This window comes from Lampetra fluviatilis, unplaced genomic scaffold, assembly GCF_964198595.1.
Source record: "Lampetra fluviatilis unplaced genomic scaffold, kcLamFluv1.1 SCAFFOLD_592, whole genome shotgun sequence".
Lineage (NCBI taxonomy): Eukaryota > Metazoa > Chordata > Hyperoartia > Petromyzontiformes > Petromyzontidae > Lampetra > Lampetra fluviatilis.
The window spans coordinates 3,885-16,957 of record NW_027621332.1 but is presented as its reverse complement, the minus strand read 5'-3'; the positions used below and the strand labels follow the sequence as shown (position 1 = coordinate 16,957).

The 13,073-nt window shown below is 55.5% G+C and overlaps 1 protein-coding gene across 1 annotated transcript; it reads left to right on the top strand.

Annotated features, from left to right (window-relative positions):
• Positions 1–2,502: 2,502 nt before the first annotated feature.
• Positions 2,503–10,592, top strand: CCT3 (chaperonin containing TCP1 subunit 3). Its single transcript, XM_078885442.1, has 14 exons — positions 2,503–2,599; positions 2,686–2,747; positions 3,133–3,183; positions 4,077–4,139; positions 4,296–4,392; positions 4,903–5,020; positions 5,624–5,810; positions 5,990–6,139; positions 6,287–6,419; positions 6,824–6,905; positions 7,274–7,454; positions 7,927–8,172; positions 9,692–9,823; positions 9,979–10,592. The coding sequence occupies exons 1-14, from the start codon at positions 2,563–2,565 to the stop codon at positions 10,075–10,077; spliced, it is 1,638 nt and encodes a 545-aa protein (XP_078741568.1). The 5' UTR covers positions 2,503–2,562; the 3' UTR covers positions 10,078–10,592.
• The last annotated feature ends 2,481 nt before the right edge of the window (positions 10,593–13,073 follow it).

Here is a 13,073-nt window from a genome sequence, read left to right as displayed (position 1 = left end):
ACCTCGTTACTTCGTCAAAAAAAAGAATGTTGATAAAACCTCGTTACTTCGTCAAAAAAAATAAGAACCTTGATAAAACCTCGTTACTTCGTCAAAAAAAATAAGAATCTTGATAAAACCTCGTTACTTCGTCAAAAAAAATAAGAATCTTGAAAAAACCTCGCTACTTCGTCAAAAAAAATTAGATTCCTGATTAAACCTCGTTACTTCGTCAAAAAAAATAAGAATCTTGATAAAACCTCGTTACTTCGTAAAAAAAAATAAGAATCTTGATAAAACCTCGCCACTTCGTCAGAAAAAAAAAATCTTGATAAAACCTCGCTACTTCGTCAAAAAAAATTAGATTCCTGATAAAACCTCGTTACTTCGTCAAAAAAAATAATAATCTTGATAAAACCTCGCCACTTCGTCAAAAAAAATTAGATTCCTGATAAAACCTCGTTACTTCGTCAAAAAAAAAAATAATCTTGATAAAACCTCGTTACTTCGTCAAAAAAAATAAGAATCTTGATAAAAACCTCGCTACTTCGTCACCACCTGCTCACCTCACCGCTCCGTTCCGCCTCACCCACAACACTTCACCGACTCATCCCTTCCACATCCCCTGCTCAGCACCTCACCACTCTGGACATGTGTGGGGGAAGAACCAAAAACGCTTCATAGCTCATCGGATTCCTCCGGTATAAATATTCTGAGTCTCGATACGTCACTCTTCGCCGAACCCTTTCCTCACCGCTAAACATGCCACCTCACTTTCCCATACACTCCTTTCCTTACCACTTGGGGGACGTCCATAAATGACGTCACGCACCTAGGGGGGGGGGGCTCAGACATTTGTGACGATGTGTGACGGGTGGGGGGGGTTGAGAAATATGACGTCACATCAAAATGCGCAACTTTAAATAAATGTAGGCAACACGTTCTACTTAATTAAATAGACTTTTTAATAAATGTTTTCTCCTACAACATCAGAGTGCAGAGCCACATTAAATACGCACTACAATGACAATAGTTTAAAGCGATTTGAAGCATGTTTTATTTTGGGTGGGCGGGGGCAGAGCTTTGTGACGTCATATTTGAGGGGGGGTCTGACTTTTTGTGACGCCGCGTGACGATAGGGGGGGGGGGTCAAAAATCGTCCAAAATCGCGTGACGTCATTTATGGACGGCCCCTTGCCCTCACCACGAAACACCTCAACCACCTTAACCGAGCCACCCACATCAACTCTTCATCACTCATCCCGACTCACTCTGGCTCACCTGTGTACCACCAGTCCGCACCGTGTCCGTGTGGCTGTGTGTGTCGTGGCGGTGTCAAGATCGGCCTCAGTGGAGGAGGCTCGTGAAGGACGCTACTGGGCAGTTGGAGGCAGTCGCCCTCCAACAACAACGGAGGGTGGAGGAGCGACGCTCACAACAACGAGCGGAGCGCCGGGTGGCTAAAGCACAGCAAGTTGGTACAGTAGGGGGCACAGGTGGTGCATCGGCCACTCATCTCAGTCATCTCAGTCATCTCGGTCATCTCGGTCAGTCGACCCGTGGCACCTGCTGGGTCTGCCCCGTGACCTCCTGCCAGCGGGCGTTCGACACTTCACGTGGCCTCAAGGTGCACATGGCCTGGCACAAGCGTCGTGGTGACGTCACCGCCACTTAGTGGCGAATGGCGGTTGTTGTTGTTGTTGTCGTGGCGAGCGGTGGTGCAGCGGTTAGCGCTACGCTGCGCTATCAACCTGGCGGCGACCCGGGTTCGATTCCCGCTCACGACCAACACCAGTGACCCATCACCCACCGCCTCGTCTCGGGTGAGCGCGGCCCAGTAGCGCCCCCCTCGGCAGCCCAGCGCCTCACACCCCTAGAGCCTCGACGACTGACGTGGTCCACCCCCTAAACAACACGCAATGTAAATCAGTCCCTCATAAGAACGCTAAAGGGGCCGTCCATAAATGACGTCACGCATCTAGGGGGGGGGGGGGTCAGACATTTGTGACGATGTGTGACGAGGGGGGGGGGGGTTTGAGAAATGTGACGTCACATCAAAATGCGCAACTTTAATAACACGTTCTACTTAATTAAGTAGAATTTTGAATACATATTTTCTCCTACAACATCAGAGTGCAGCGCTACATTAAATACGCACTACAATGACAATAGTTTAAAGCGATTTGAAGCATGTTCTATTTTTGGTGGGGGGGGGGCAGAGCTTTGTGACGTCATATTTGAGGGGGGGGTCTGACTTTTTGTGACGCCGTGTGACGAAGGGGGGGGTCAAAAATCGTCCAAAATCGCGTGACGTCATTTATGGACGGCCCCAAACTTGTCCCCTCAAAGATTCCCCGCTCATTTTTCCCGCCACGCGGTGGCCGTCAAATCCGCTCCGGCGGCGGGCAACTGCGCATGCGCGCGCGCGTACCCGCTCGCCGGCTCGCCCGCTCTCCTGTCACTTCTACGTCGGGAGCGCGCAGTGCGCATGCGCGACACCCAGACAGACGCCTCTATATAAAGTGCAGCGCTGTGCGCATGCGCCTCAGTGCGGCTCAACAGAGACGAGGAGCATAAGTCACCATGCAGCTATCCGGAGGAGCCCCCGTTCTTGTGCTCAGTGAGTCTCGCCGAGTTCCCCCACACGTCTCTCTCGCTTGCCCCCCTTTGCCTCGCTCACCGCCGCGCGATCTCTCCTCCGTGCAGGTCAGAACACCAAGAGAGAGAGCGGCCGCAAGGTCCAGCAGGGAAACATCAGCGCAGCCAAGGTGGGTACCCGCCGGCACCCGCCGCCTCCATCGTCACGCGGCCGGTAGGGGCGCTAGGCGAGAAGGGGGGGTTGCGCTGCGGCCTGGGCACGTGTTCCAGAAGCTTCCAAGAGACGTCGCGGGGTGGGCTGGTGGATGTGAGACTTGGGGACTCTGGGGTTTGCCGCAGCATTGGTGTCGGGGTTCCCGGGGTATGCGGGACTGGGGATCTTGATGGGCGTGCGATGTTGGGCTTGGGAGACGATGATGGGAGGTGGGGTAGCTGAGCCTGCGGTGCGCGGCCTGTGCCCGGTTCGCCGGGTTGGGCCGGGTAGGCGGGTCCGCGTTCGGGGCTGTGTCGAGTCCCGGTCTCTGGGCTTCACGGCTGCCTCTCGTCTGCCCGCAGATGATCGCGGACGTGATCCGGACCTGCCTGGGTCCCAGGGCCATGATGAAGGTAGGGGACGAGCCGGTGGTGGTGGTGGTGTTTGTGCCGCGCCCTTTGTGCGGCCATTGTCAGCGCGCGTGAGTGAGTCCGTTAGAAACGCATTCGCTCCCGTCGTTGAATGGTTGTTTCTAAAAAATATTATTGAGTTTTGAGTGGCATCTGTGAGGAAAACCACGGCCTCACGTGTGAGCTAATGAGTGGATGGCTGCTGCTATTGAGGCCAAATAATAATAATGCCTTGTCATTGAAGGAATTGCACTGCAACCACTATCAACTTGAGTAAATTGCAATTCGGCCATCGTTTTGTGTGAATTAATTCTGACACCGCGTATGAATGAATGACAGCCTCTACCGTGTGAATGGGTGATTGAATGACAAAATGTCACTGTCATGTGAATGAATGACATTGACACTACTACTGTGCTGTTGACCGAAATAAATGACATTTAAACCACGCTTGATTACCCCCTCAATGAATCCTCGCTATGGACCACGTTTTACAGTTTTTGGGTGAATGAGTGAACTTTCTAAATAAATAATGAATGAAGGGGTGAATTTCCGTAATTGCCAAGCGCTTGCTGTGCGAGTGGCACTCGCGTGGGAGTATCAGAATCTTTATTTAGACCGGAGGAATCCGAAGCTCTTTCACAGATGTTTAGTAACAATAACGCTGTTGCTGCCGCTCCCCAATGCGGGGCGACCGAGGGAATGGAGGAATTGTGACGGGCAGGGAGAGACCAAGAGGATGGGGTTGACGCCGGACTGAGTGACCCCGGGGGAGAGGGACTGGACGACGAGATGGAGTGGACGACTAGATGGAGTGATGTGGGGGAGAGTGCTGTGATGTGGGAGGGGGAGAGCGACACGGGAGGGAGTGACGCGAGTGAATGATTCTCCATCAGATGCTGATGGATCCCATGGGCGGCATCGTGATGACGAATGACGGAAACGCCATCCTGCGCGAGGTGAGTGAGATGGCTGCACCAGCAGGTACACGGGTCCACTACGCTCACAGCTGCACCGACAGCTTCACCAACGATTTGCACCGACTGACAGCTGCTGTGCTAACGGTGCCGCCGCCGCCGCACTAAGAGACCGAGTGTGGCGTCCTCTCACCTCAGATCCAGGTGCAGCACCCAGCAGCCAAATCGATGATCGAGATCAGCCGCACGCAGGACGAGGAGGTGGGCGACGGCACAACCTCCGTCATCATCCTGGGTGAGCTGTGCGGCTGTAGCAGCTTGCTTCCTCGCTCGGGCTCGCACTGTCACGAGCGCGCAGTCATATTCCCAATCGCTTATGCTCGCTCGCTCTGCCTTGCTCACGCTCACCCGCAGTCGCTCATTCACGCTTGCTCGCGCTCACCCATTCACTTAAAACACTCGCGCACATACTAATCGTTTATACAAACTCCCACTCGTTCAATCACGCTTGGTTACTCATTCACACTCTCGTTCAGTCAATTACTCGTACTCGTGCATTCATTCACAACAACTCCAACGGCTCATCCGGTCCTGAGACTCCCCTTAATCGGCTCAACCTCAAATGAGTTCTTGGTGTAGTTCGTCAACATCACTCGCGGAGACGAAGGCGGCCTGGCCACCCACCCTCTTCGTGAGCTGTCGGCCTTCATCGGTGCTCGCAAAACAGCACTTGCTCCTACAGTCTTAAGGCTGTACGTGGGATCTTTGTCTTTATCTTTGTTTGTGTGTGTGCCCACGGTGGTAGCTGGAGAGATGTTGGCTGTGGCGGAGCAGTTCCTGGAGCAGCAGATGCACCCGACAGTCATCATCAGCGCCTACCGCAAGGCGCTGGAGGACATGCTCTCCACCCTCAAGGACATCAGGTGCGCCGGGGGTCACGGGGTCACGGGCTTGGGGGAAGCTGGCGGTTCCTGGCGTGTGCCGAGGACAGGCCCAAAACTCAAGCAGCCAGCAACAAGCAGTACTCCGTATCGGAGTTGCACTTGCTAAGAGTGAGCGCGTCTTTTGAATTGAGCGAGGTTTATTATCGTACGAGTTTGAGATAATGCGACGATGTTGTTGATGGAAGGAGGGAGCAGACTGGAGCAGCGCGAGGGAAGAAGCAGATCGAGAAATGGGTTGTGACCGTTGGTGTGGTGGTGGTGGAACACCGTGTGGGTGATGAAACAGAGGCTGGTTGACAGATTCCTTAACACGGTGGGGAGGAGGGGGGGGGATCCACGCGTTACGTTCATGGGGAATCGCAATGGTGGTAATAGCTATTCGAAGGGCGATATGGAGGCGACTGACCACTGGTGAGTTAGCAAGTGCCGGATCGTCAAACAATCGCCGTGACTACTCTGAATTCTGTGGAGAATGGCGAGTCAGAAGAGGGCTGAGCTCTCCACCCCTGATGGATGCGACCGCTGCATTTGCTCGGGGTAACTCCGCCTCTCTTGCTCCCCTGCCCCTGCGTCTCGCCGCAGTGTCGCGGTAGACGTGACCGACCGGGTGATGATGCTGCGGATCGTGAAGAGCGCCATCGACACGAAGGCGCTGAGCCGCGTCTCGGAGCTGGCGTGTGGAATCGCACTGGACGCGGTGCTGACCGTGCAGCGCGAGGATAACGGGCGGCGCGAGATCGACATCAAGAACTACGCCAAGATCGAGAAGGTGCCGGCACGCGTGCACACGCGCGGCCATGCACACAACCTGCACGGCAAACGGTGGCGTGGCGCGGTGTGCAGTGTCCTGCGGTGCGCCGACGGTGTAGTGCGCCGACGGTGTAGTGCGCCGACAGTGTGCGGTGACACGGTGTGCTGACGGTGCGGTGTGCGGCGGTGCGGCCGCAGGTGCCGGGTGGGATCCTGGAGGAGTCGTGTGTGCTGCGCGGCGTGATGCTCAACAAGGATGTGACGCACCCGCGCATGCGGCGCCGCATCGAGGCCCCGCGCATCCTGCTGCTGGACTGCTCCCTCGAGTTCAAGAAGGGCGAGAGCCAGGTGCTCACCCGCTCGCCCACCCGATCACTCGCTCGCTCACTCGTTCGGCTGCTCCCCACTCGCACGGACCCCCCCCTTGTGGCTGGGCCCTGGCCTCGTGCGGTGCCCCTCCCTTAAGTGGCGGTTGTGGTGGTGGTGGTGGTGCAGACGGACATCGAGATGTCACGTGAGGAGGACTTTGCAAAGATCCTGCAGGCAGAGGAGGACTACATCCAGCAGATCTGCGCCGACATCGTGCGCCTCAAGCCCGACCTGCTCTTCACCGAGAAGGGCATCTCCGGTGCGTGCTCTTGGCTGCTTGGCTGCGTGCATGAATCGGGGGGCTTTGTGTGCCAGCGGTAGTGTGACAGCGTGCTGCGCTACAAAGCCAGAAACCCAAGTTAGATTCCCACTCACGGCCAACAGCAGTCACGATTATCTGAACCGGTCCTGGGCCTCCCTTAGGTCGACTTGGCCTCAAATGAGTGCGTGGTGTGGTGTGTATGCATTGCCACTGGGGAGACAAAGGCGGCCGGGCGTGGTGCCGGCCACCCACCCACCCCCTCGTGTGCCATGCCGGCCTTCATAGGAACTCGTGAACAGCACTTGCCCCAACAGTCTTAGGCTATACAGAGGGTTGTTATGTGTCAGGATGTGTGTGTGCATGAGTGCGAGTTGGGCTGTGATCTGCGTATCTCGTCTCAGACCTGGCTCAACATTTTCTGGTGAAGGCGAATATCACCGCGATCCGCCGCATCCGCAAGACTGACAACAACCGCATCGCCAGGTAACCACACAACCGCATCGCTATTTAACCGTGTCACTAGGTAACTGTGCCACTCGTTAACCACACGATCGCATCGCTCGGTAACCTCGTCACTATTTAACCGTGCAACCGCATCACTATTTAGCAAATGCGTTGCTCGGTATCTGCACCCCTGCTTGCAGACGTGTGGTGTATGTGGGTGGAATAGTATTGTGTGTGGACTGTTGTACATGACGTAAACGTTGTAGTTGTGTGTGTCGTGCTTCGTGCGTGGTTGGTTGTGCCGTGTGGTATACGATGGAGTGGTCACGGCATGGCTGGGCATGGTGCTGCTGTGTTGCGTGGTGGCGGTGCGGTGGTCACACTCGTGGTTGTGTGTGCGGTGCCAGGGCGTGCGGTGCTCGTATCGTGAGCCGCACGTGTGACGCCAAGGAGGAGGACGTCGGTACAGGCGCGGGCCTCTTTGAAGTGAAGAAGATCGGCGACGACTACTTCACGTTCATCACCGAGTGCAAGGACCCCAAGGCCTGCACCATCCTCCTGCGTGGAGCCAGCAAGGACATCTTGGCCGTGAGGACGCCGCACACACACACGCCGCGCACTGTACGCACACGGGACACACGCTGCACACACTGCACACGCTGCACACACACACGGGACACACTGCACACACACACTGCACACACACACACTGCATACACGTGTGTTTGGAGCGGTAGTGTAGTGGGTTCACACTGCGCTACGAACCCAATGACCTGACCCACGGGTGACAAAATATCCTGGGCCTCCCTTATGTCGACCCGACCTTAAATTAGTACTTGGTGCGAAGTGTCAACATCACCACCAAGGAGACAGAGGCGACCGAGCGTGGTGCTGGCCACTCGCCTCCTAGTGCGCCGTGCCAGCCTTCATAGGCGCTCGCCACAACAGCACTTTACCCAAAAGTCTGAAGGCTGTACGGGGGGGGGGGGGGGGGGGTCTTTGTAACTGTGGTGAGCGTTGGGGGCAGCGTTGATCTCTCTCTCTGCGCGGCGTGTGCCAGGAGGTGGAGCGCAATCTGCAGGACGCCATGCAGGTGGCGCGCAACGTGCTGCTGGAGCCGCGCCTGGTGGCGGGCGGCGGCGCCACAGAGATGGCGCTGGCTCAGGCGCTGGAGGTGCGGTCGCGCGCCATGACCGGCGTGGAGCAGTGGCCGTACCGCGCCGCGGCGCGAGCCCTCGAGGTCATCCCTCGCACGCTGGTGCAGAACTGCGGCGCCAGCACCATCCGCACGCTCACCTCGCTCCGGGTAAGCGAGCGGCCGCGCGATCCCGCACCCTCGCCTCGCCTCACCTCACCCCCCGGGGTTGTGCTGCGAAGTTTTGCAGCCGTGTGTTTGTAAGAATTCATAATTGAGTGCAATTATGAATTGTGTTGATGTTATGGCGCTGCAGGGAGATCGTTTGCGAAGGAATGAGCCCCGAGTGATTTTGCAGCAGGGGGGGCGATGTCGCTGTGTGGTCTCGCTGAGGGGCACACCCAGTGGCAACTGTCCCTGCGTCTGGCACAAGGCGATCGTCGCGAAGGAAACCGCTGCTCTGTTTCACAGATGGGGTGGCTGTTTCTGTTGCGAGTTTCCATATTGAGTAACTTTGTGCGATTTTTTTTTCAATTTGGCAAACTTTGACCACGACGCCGGCACACGTTGGGCCCCCTTGCTCGTCGCGGGATCATTCACGTTCGCTGCGAGCGACGCAAGATGGCGAGTGGTAGTCGCATTTTACGGTTCATGCGCATGGTAGGATTGTCAGAATCTGGAGGAATCCGATGAACTATAAAGCTCTTTCACAGATGTCCAGTAGTTAATGGACACGGATGTCCAGTAGTTAATGGACACGGATGTCCAGAAGTTAATGGACACGGATGTCCAGAAGTTAATGGACACGGATGTCCAGTAGTTACTGGACACGGATGTCCAGTAGTTAATGGACACGGATGTCCAGTAGTTAATGGACACGGATGTCCAGTAGTTAATGGACACGGATGTCCAGTAGTTAATGGACACGGATGTCCAGTAGTTACTGGACACGGATGTCCAGTAGTTAATGGACACGGATGTCCAGTAGTTAATGGACACGGATGTCCAGTAGTTAATGGACACGGATGTCCAGTAGTTAATGGACACGGATGTCCAGTAGTTAATGGACACGGATGTCCAGTAGTTAATGGACACGGATGTCCAGTAGTTAATGGACACGGATGTCCAGTAGTTAATGGACACGGATGTCCAGTAGTTAATGGACACGGATGTCCAGTAGTTAATGGACACGGATGTCCAGTAGTTAATGGACACGGATGTCCAGTAGTTAATGGACACGGATGTCCAGTAGTTAATGGACACGGATGTCCAGTAGTTAATGGACACGGATGTCCAGTAGTTAATGGACACGGATGTCCAGTAGTTAATGGACACGGATGTCCAGTAGTTAATGGACACGGATGTCCAGTAGTTAATGGACACGGATGTCCAGTAGTTAATGGACACGGATGTCCAGTAGTTAATGGACACGGATGTCCAGTAGTTAATGGACACGGATGTCCAGTAGTTAATGGACACGGATGTCCAGTAGTTAATGGACACGGATGTCCAGTAGTTAATGGACACGGATGTCCAGTAGTTAATGGACACGGATGTCCAGTAACCAGGGCAGACCGCCGGATTCCAACAGCGGGAAGAACCCTGTGCAACAAGCGCCAACGAGAATGTGGCCACCGTCCCGCGCCGCCTCGCCGTGGTGGTGATGTGCGATCGTCCGTGTTGTGACCAGGCGAAGCACACCCAGGAGGGCTGCGAGAGCTGGGGCGTCAACGGGGAGACGGGCGCCATCGCCGACATGCGCGAGCTCGGCGTCCTCGACCCCTTCGCCGTCAAGGCCCAGACCTACAAGACGGCGCTGGAGGTGAGGTCACACCGCCATCGTGCCGCCGTTCTGCATCTCCCCCCAGCGGGAGGTCGCGGTTGCAAATGGGGGGGAGGGCAGGGGTGACGATGGGGAGGTAGTGGTAGTGGTTGTGCAGGTGCTGAGATTCGGTGTGGTGGAACCGCCCCCCCCAGACGGCGATCCTGCTGCTGCGTATCGACGGAATCGTCTCCGGCAGCAAGAAGTCCAAGGGTGACGAGGGCACAGGGGCAGGGGGGCCTGCCGCCGACTGAGCCGCACCACGCTGGGTCCTCCACCACCCCCTCAGAGCCACAAACACCGACTGAGCCACGACACGGCGGGTCATCCACCACCCCCTCAGAGCCACCAACACCGACTGAGCCACGCCACGTCCTCCACCACCACCACCCCCTTGCAACCACCAACACCGACTGAGCCGCATTACGCCGGGTTTTCCACCACCCCCTCAGAGCCACCAACACCGACTGAGCCACGCCACGGCGGGTCCTCCACCACCACCCCCTTGCAACCACCATTGACTGAGCCACATCACTGCAGATCAACCATTACAGCCACACAAGCCACAACCACCACTCTGTGCAAACAACCAATACCCACCAACACCACCAACACCACTAACAACCACTACCACAACCACCACTCAGTGTCTTGTACCTGCTCCTCGTTGCTTGCCCCCTCCCCTGGCTGCACGTTGGCTGCGCGCAGCCCCCCCACGGCCCAAACTCCTGACTCAATAAACGCGAAGGTGATGTCGTTATGAGCAGAAGCTGTGTGACGTGAACTCCGCCTGGACCATGTGTGGTGAGGAGTGTGGTACATGTATTGTGCTTGAGTGGGGCGAGTGCAGGGCGTGCGTGACCACTCACTGCTCATCCCTCCTGCACACACCAGCAGCAGCAGGCTGTGTAAACAGAATTTATTTCACTAGAAAAACCCAGCCCAGACCCCTACCCACGGGTCCATCCCATCACCCCCACAGCACAAAACCTCGCATATGGTAAACCAGCCCAGTACAAAATAAACACTCGCTACCCGCGCAGGAGATGCCCAAGGAGCCCTGTGCTTGCGTCGCCCCGGTGATTGGAGTCCCAGTGGCACTTGCTTGCCAGCCTTGGTGCCTCACTGAGCCACCTCTCCCGTCTCCGGGTCCACCAACTCCTCCGGGTCTGCAGGGGTACAAAGAGCCGGCTTCGTGGAAGGGGGATGCACTGTGACCCCCTTGCAAGGGTCAACCACTCGTCATTATGGTGAGATGTCCCAGCAGTGCTTCAAGCCCAGCGGCCGCCCTGAATAATACTACGGGTAAATAATCCCTCCCCCCCCCCCAACAAAACTTGCCCTTCAGTGGACGTTAAGAAACCCTGTGACAAGATTCTGAATGAGGGAAACACCGGAGGACCAGGAGAAAAATCCACGCAACCATGAACACTCCAAATATACAGGCGTTGGGGTCAGGATGAAACCCACGACCTGCATACCAGACGAGGTAGTTATCTCGCCACCGTGGCGCCAGATATGCATGTGAAGGGGGTAAGGTGGATGTAACTGCATTTCACAAACACTCAAAGCAATTGGGACGGCGAAATCCCTAACAGTCGCTCTCCCTCGGCCAAATGAAATCCTTGCTATGACCCCTGTGTTATGCTCTAGGCAGGGGGGGGGTTCTTACCGGGGTCAATGTGAGCGGCCGGCACGACTGGGATGTCTGGAACCTCTTGCCGCTGCTGCAGCGGCGGCTGCTGCAGCTCCACAATGACGACGCTGCTGTTGTTGCTGCTGCTACTGCTGTTGCTGCTCATGGTGCCTGTGGTTGAGACCCCGAGAGTCGGGGGTTCGTGTTGCTTGGGGTCTGGCTGCTCGAAGGGACTCCACATCCCCGGCCGCCCGATACCACTTGCACCGTGCCCACATCTGCTGGGACACGCGGAACAATTGGGAGTTGCTTCGACTGACGTTTTCGTGACTGCAATGATCCATACTCTTTGGTTCTTTAGGTAAAGTCACGTAGGTGAAAATAATACTGGTAGGAACCTCCTGGTTACACCAGCCCACGGGATTATTGTGTCTGTCCGTCGTGCTTCTAAAAATGGGAGGGGTGGGGCTGGGTGGGGAGGGGCTGGTCACCCCGTGGTGCCCTTATAAAACTCAACGTTTAACCTACTCACGCTAGCTTGTGCCCGCCCTCAGTCGACCATATTTGTGGAATACACCACCCCGCCTTAGACCCTGGCCATTGACCGAGCAACCCAACGTTCCTACCAGCTCCCTCCGCAGGAATGTGTTAAAAGAAAAAATTAAAACTAATTTAGTTTTCATTTTTTCTTTTATTCATTCGCTCAATTAAAGAACGATGTCACTACAATTGTGCCATTCTAGGTGCACTTCGAAGCCACGTGAAATGTATGCTCACTGACAAGTCACAGGAGGGCATAACTGGCCGAGAAGAGGCAACGCTTCGTATTGAGCGACAGGCCAGGTACCTTCTGCACAGCTTGACGAAGACGATGAAAATAAATTGCTACCCGACTGATCTGGAGCGAAACCTCTGCAGCCAAACCGGAGTGATTCATAATCCCAGGTATGGGAACTCCTCCGTTCTCTCCACTCGTGGAGAATTGAGGTGCAGGAGTTTTTGATGACAATACCCAGGAAGGATGTTCTAGGCACCCATTTCCCCGGGGCCTCCAGCACAAGCTGCGTTTGGTCTTTGTGTTGTTAGTGATTTGGTTCAAGGTGGAGGGGGTCACGAGCACCGGCGCACCCGTCCAGAGCCCCCCGTTGGCCACCGTGGAAGCTGCGATTGCCAGGAGGGTAAACAGCCGATTGGTTATCGGCCTTCTCCCCCAATAGAATTGCTCACAAGCCACCAGTGGTTACGTCCGGCAACCACGGAGCAGGTGAGAGTTTTATTTGCCAGTCAATAATTGAGTCACTTGCACACACTTTGCGCGTGCACTTATGCCCTTGCTATCTCGCGCACAATGAGCCCTTCACACGCGAACTGGAGGGAGCTGCCACCGTGGTCAAGAGAATGGTTCTGCAGAACGCTGCACTTGCAATCCAGTTTGGCGGAAGTTCGATTCCATCTCCCGGTGTGGCAGTTGTGACAAGGGGCCAAATCTTGACGTGGAGCTTTCGTGCCTGCAGGAATTCATATTATTGGGTCTTTCGGTAAAGTGACGTAGATAGGTTAAAAATATATATTTAGTTTTTATTTGAACCTAGTAATAGGTTTTACCCTTTTATC

Coding starts and splice junctions, on each gene's coding strand:
- CCT3 (XM_078885442.1), top strand. CDS start 2,563: ATGCAGCTATCCGGAGGAGCCCCCGTTCTTGTGCTCA. Junction 3,184..4,076: donor GTCCCAGGGCCATGATGAAG/GTAGGGGACGAG, acceptor ATTCTCCATCAG/ATGCTGATGGATCCCATGGG. Junction 5,021..5,623: donor TCCACCCTCAAGGACATCAG/GTGCGCCGGGGG, acceptor GTCTCGCCGCAG/TGTCGCGGTAGACGTGACCG.